Source organism: Gobio gobio (genome assembly GCF_949357685.1).
Source record: "Gobio gobio genome assembly, chromosome: 4".
NCBI lineage: Eukaryota > Metazoa > Chordata > Actinopteri > Cypriniformes > Gobionidae > Gobio > Gobio gobio.
Window position 1 is genome coordinate 42398277 of NC_137100.1, and position 6000 is coordinate 42404276.

General features: G+C 36.9%; 1 protein-coding gene across 1 annotated transcript in view; it reads left to right on the top strand.

Moving 5' to 3' along the window:
• The window catches only part of spns2 (SPNS lysolipid transporter 2, sphingosine-1-phosphate), an 87403-nt gene extending 81852 nt beyond the window's left edge, over positions 1-5551 (top strand). The window contains exons 12-13 of the mRNA XM_079816209.1: positions 834-870; positions 2658-5551. Coding sequence (XP_079672335.1) covers positions 834-870; positions 2658-2669 — 49 coding nt within the window. The 3' untranslated portion in view covers positions 2670-5551. The remainder of the gene's footprint in view (positions 1-833; positions 871-2657) is intronic.
• Positions 5552-6000: the final 449 nt, after the last annotated feature.

Here is a 6000-nt window from a genome sequence, read left to right on the forward strand (position 1 = left end):
TTAGGACCCCAAAATATGATATTTTGGTATGATATATTATACTTCTGTTTAACAAAATGGCAGTTATATTAATTCATAATAAATTGATAAAATTCATAAAATGTATGTTAACTTTGACAACCCTACAAAATACATTGAAGAGTTAGTTCACCCAAAAATGAAATAATTGTCATCGTTACTTACACTCAATACTTTTATCTTCGGAACACAAATGAAGATATTTTTAATGAAATCTGAGATTTCTGTCCCTCCGTTGACAGTCTACGCAACCACCACTGTGATGCTTCAAAAAGTTGAATTGAGCGGTTTAGTCCAAATTTCCTGAAGAATGAACCTCATTGGTTCTCACACGTCAAGCAAGCATGCTTCTGTTTACCATATCTGATGTGTGTGTTGATGAATGTTTATATGTTAATGAAAGTCTAAATTCAATCTGTTCATCATATAAAGCATTCATGTGTCTTCAGACTAAAGCTCTCGATTAATATGGATTCATTTTATGACCTCTTTATGAACTTTTTGAAGTGTCAAAGTGGTAGTTGCGTACACTGTCAATGAAGGAACAGAAATCTCTCAGATTTCATTAAAATATCTTCATTGTGTTCAAAAGATGAACAAAAGTCTTACAGGTTTGCAACGACATGAGGGTGAGTAAATGATGACAGAATTTACATTTTTGGGTGAACTAACCCTTTAAGGACAGCCCAGTTTAAAAACCTCTGCATTAAGAGATCCTGCTCATGTGAGTGCACACTTATGAAAAGCATTGCACAAATGTCTACACAATATTTTCCTCCCTCATTATTCTGTTTCTTTTTTCTTTAATTTTCCAGAGTAGACCAGCTTTCCCGACCGCCTTCCACAGTTAAGGTAAGACTTCAAATTCCTGCAAGTCTCCAACAAAGGCCTCCAGGTTACACAACTCTTATCCTGTTGACCTTTTTAAATACAGAATACAATGGTTCAAGCTTATTTATCAGAAAGCATTCAGGACTGTAAGGAGAAATACCAACTTTGTTTCACATATTAACGTAGTAGAGAATCATAAAATCAGTGAATTATGAATAGAATAAAATGGGTGACCAGGTTATTTCATCAGTTAATAATCTCAAATCTGGCTCCTCTTCAAGCCTCTGTTCCTGCCCCCTTCCCCTCTTTCTCTTATCAGCCTCTCACACTCACTGTTATGAGCCTGTTTGTATAATTACCATGACTTGGTATGCCCTAAAAGAAAACATCAAAAGAAAGAGAAAAGAAAACAACATCTAACAACATCGGGAAAAAAGGTTTCTCTGGATGCCAGTTTTTTAGGCGGAGGACAATGTGTGTGGGAGCAACACACTAAAAATAACCAGTCCCCCAAATATTCAATTGAGAGGGCGGATTGTGACCGTTAAATGTGGTCATGTATTTTTGTTCTGCAGACAGGCTTTCCCAAGTTAGCTGTCCTATTGTTCTACTGTACCATCTACTTTCTAATTAGCAAAACTACCGCTCTTTATTAGGTTAACAGCCTAAACTGGCTGCAGTTTAACAGGAAATCAATGAGATATCTCTGGCTGGACGAAGCGCAAACCATAGCCTTGAGGGTTAGCCTTTCAGAGGCACATAAATTTGCATGTGATGGCAAGACATTTTGCCTCAGTCACTTGTATAAATAGGAAAAGTTCTCTAATCAATAGGGGTCAAAGCACAAAGTGGAGAGGAAACCGTAAGTTACATAACAGACGAACACCGTCAGAAAAGGAATTACAGTGATGCGACAGTGAGACTATGGGAAAAATCACTATTGTAACATTAGCCTTGATGAAGGCAGAAGATTTCAGACAGGAATGGCCCTAAACCAATGCAATGAGAAGATAGTAGAGAGAGCACATGAGAGATGCACATAAGAGAAGTTGTGTACAATACTGTTCAAAGGTTTTTCATGCTTACCAAGATTAAATATTTTGATGAAGAATACAGTAAAAACTGTAATATTGTGATATATTATTTAAACTAGCTATTTTTTATTTTATTTTAATGTATTTTAAAAATAGCCTTGGTCTTGAAAACCCCTGGTTTAAAAGACCAAATCCAGCATTAGTCCATAATTACTGAATTTTCACTGTGTATGAGAGTGTGTTACCACACAAAGAAAACAATGTTTTGTTCAATAGTAGAGGAGCTTCTAGGCCAGATTATTTGTGGCATAATGATAGACAAATCCCGAACAAGACCCTGGATGCTCTGTAAACATCACTGATGTGATTATCTGAGCATAATACCCTAGTATTGCATCAGCCAAATATAATCTCAGAGTTCTGTTGTTCTCTGCATTTCCTCACGCTACCATAATAAATTGAGAGTAAATAAAAGAATTGTCAAGTTTGTGACAGACACATATTGTGATGTCAGTGGGGGCAGCTGTGGGAAGCTTGCAGAGCTGGGAAGAAGCTCTGGTTGTAGTGTGTGTGGGGGGGATGGGGGTTGGTTTACCTCACCAGTAGCACCAGACAGATGGCTCATTGGGTGCTGGGTTATAATAATTAAAATGAAAGGTCCTGTGGGGAAGCCAGAGACTTGCATGTTATTGCTCCAAATTTTATTCAACAACTACAAACAGCCAGAGACTGACACTGACACTGACACCTCTTTGTATTTTTCCATTCCCTCAGGTTACCAAATGAGAAGGGGCTGCTGCAATGAAGAAAAAGTGGAATGAAAATATGGGCTGGTGGAGGGGAAAAAAAACAGAAGGAATAAAACTTGCAGCTAACTCGCTATACGCACACTCCGCATACTCTCAGATCACCGCTATCATCGTCTTCTCTGCTTTTTCGTTCCATTCTGTGAAGGCCATTCTGAATTTGAGTCGCACCTTGCTTGCCCCAGGAAACCTGTCAGCCAATCAGCAGCTGGTGTGCAGCTATTAATGATGTATATAAAAGAGCCATGTGGGCTCCGGTGGGTGTTTAGAAGAGGGTGCCCAGCGCGCTCAGTGCCATACTACTGAACACAGCACGGACACATGCTCCCGTCCTGTCACGCTGCCTGTCGATCTGCACCAAGTGCCATAGCATCACATTCCTAATGGGGACCAGCACCAATGATGCTCAATGCCAACAGGGGCTCACCAATACGCCAAAATCCCACCCAAAAATCAATAAATACCGAACTGAAGGAATCCTCACATCCCATCAACTACCCAATAAAAACTACGCGGTGAGTCCTGCCTTAAGAAATCTGGCAGAGGCACAGGTCTGGTCCCCGGTCACTTTTATTTGATAAAGATTATTTTCTTTGCTTATTATTAAATGTATTTTCCGTTCTTTTTCGTAGCACTTACCATTTTAATGCAGTGCCAGTGACATCATGCAGCCACGCATGACACCTTTGAAATCGATCCTTATCTTTTCTCTTCTTACTCTGACTGTGTGTTTTTACAAATGAAACCGGAGGGACTTCATAAACTATAGCTGAAAGGGACACTGGATTGTAAATATTATCTTTTTATAATGAAGAAACAACATGTAAATGCTTTCATACTGAACTTTACTGGACAGTCAGCCAGGATAAATCGCATTGTATACCCAAGAGGAGATCAGAAATGTTCAAAAATGTTGAACAAAGCCAAGGTTATCGTCACTTATCTAGTGATTTTCAGTGCGGAATTCCGTCCGCAGTGCCGGGTTACCCACCCAGACAGGCAAACCTTCATTTTAACTGCGGATAAGATTCTCAAGCTCAGTCTATAAGAATGAAAGTCTTTGTATGTTGGCTTACCTTGCTCATTTGGTTTTACATATCCCTTTACTGGAAAAGAAGAGAGAGAAAGGATGATAGTGTATCGCAGCCAAGTTAATTACCTACATTGCAATCCATCCATTTTCAAAAAGGGAGAAATCTAACTCTGAGGTTAAGCTAAGTCTGGATTGTTTTTTTTTTATTTTTTTGTGCGTGTGTGTGTGGATTCTGTGAATTTTGTGGAAGTTTCCTTTAGCAGAAATCAGATCTTTGAATATGTTGCATACACTAAGAGAAGCACGTTACTTTTGAGTGCTCTTGGATATGAAGACGTACAATTGGAGAAAGTGGATCAGTTTTCGCTGTTATTGGCCTGTGGGGTTTTGCTTCAGAATATAGTTTGTAATATATGCAATTTAAAAGATTTCATCATTAACGAACATGAAAGCTTTGACAGTGGCAATAATTTGTATATTCTCATATTTAGCAAGATTTTCTCAGCGCACACACACACACACACACACACACACACACACCACTGTCACTTTTCTGGAACCTGGTGTTACCAAATCTGTCTGCGTCTGAGGCCGTTCAAATGTAAATCTGTTCTCAAAGAGAAGCGGATGCTTTTTCCAATCTTGAAAAAAGCACCTTGCCTCTAGATTGAATTGAGGGAAAAAGCTAATCTGTGTTTTGAAGGTCTGACTTAACACGTCATGTGAAATTACCGTCCCTGTTTGCCAGTCATATCCTCTTAGCTTTCATCATGCCAGGTGAAAAGCCTTTGAATGTGATTCTGTCCAATCCAATGTGTTTACACATGCAAATTTATCTTAATGAAACTTTTGTATTATTATTGTTATTATTCTTTTACAGATGTCATTTTCTTTCTTTTTAAAAATATGAGTTTTATATATATATATATAAACACTATAAAGATAAACTATTATGCAGCAATTTTAATATATTGTAAACTGCTTTAATGCAATGTATTTATTATTATGTTTTTGTTTTGTTTATTTGTTACCCTTGTTGAGAAGATGGTATAAGGGGAAAATAATGTCATAGATATTGTGTACAGTTTCGTTTTTGTTTATTTTTCTTTGAAAATGCCTCCTCATCGCCATTTGAAGAATCTCTCAGTTGTTCATCTCAGAGAACTGTGTTTTCACAGGAGCCAATTATTTTACTGGTTCACACAAACACACAGCATGATTTACACTTATACAAAAGTACATGTATCGTGTACCAACATGTTTGTTAGACCAATGAACTGATAATTGATTTATTTTGCACAAGCAACTGGGTGTGTGAATAATGTGCTGATCAGGGGGGTTTCTCTTACTGTCTAATCCAATAGTTCTACACTGGCATTTTGCAAGTGCTAGCTTTGAGGGATTATTACCCATTCACTGCCTGGCTACTAGCTTTTTAAAGTTATTTTACATGCTGATTATATGACTTTTGTTTATTTGTTTGTTGAAAGGCTGCGCTCACGATGATCTAGATCGGATGGCTTAATATTTGTAAGACCACGTTCATTTTACCAACAAAACCCGATGCTAATGAGCAGTTTTATGAGATCATTTTAATTGCTGAATCGTGAGAATTGAGTATTTCAGATTGCACATTTTCTTGTCATACAAGAATTCTGTAAAATGTAACCTATTTCTGATGTCAAGCAGAAATTAAAAGGTGATTTTATTTTTTAGAGCAAGTGTGATTATAAAGAAGAAAAGTATCTAGGACGTTTACTGTGATGCTCCCACAGGGATATACACCTTATATGTAACTGATCAAAATAAACTTATTTAATCAAAACAGAGCGATATGTTGTTGTTGTTGTTGTTAAGTGACTTGATATCATTTGAATGACATGAATGATTTTGTTTTTTTGGAAAGAAATTAAAACTTTTATTCAGCAAGAATGCATTGAATTGATCAAAAAGAGAAAGTAAAGACATTTGTATTGAAATTAAATGCTTTCTTTTATTTTTACTTAAAATCAATTAATCAAAAAATGATTAAGCATTCTGTACAAAAATGTATCATGGTTTTTCGTAAAAATACAGCACAACCGTTTCAACGTTGATAATAATAAGAAATATTTCTTGAGCAGCAAATCAGCATATTAGAATGATTTCAGAAAGATCGTGTGACACTGAAGACTGGAGTAATGAGGCTGAAGATTCAGCTTTGCCATCAAACAGATAAATTACGTTATACATTATATTAACCCTTTCACACATAGAACAGAGGACCGCCATTCAAAAA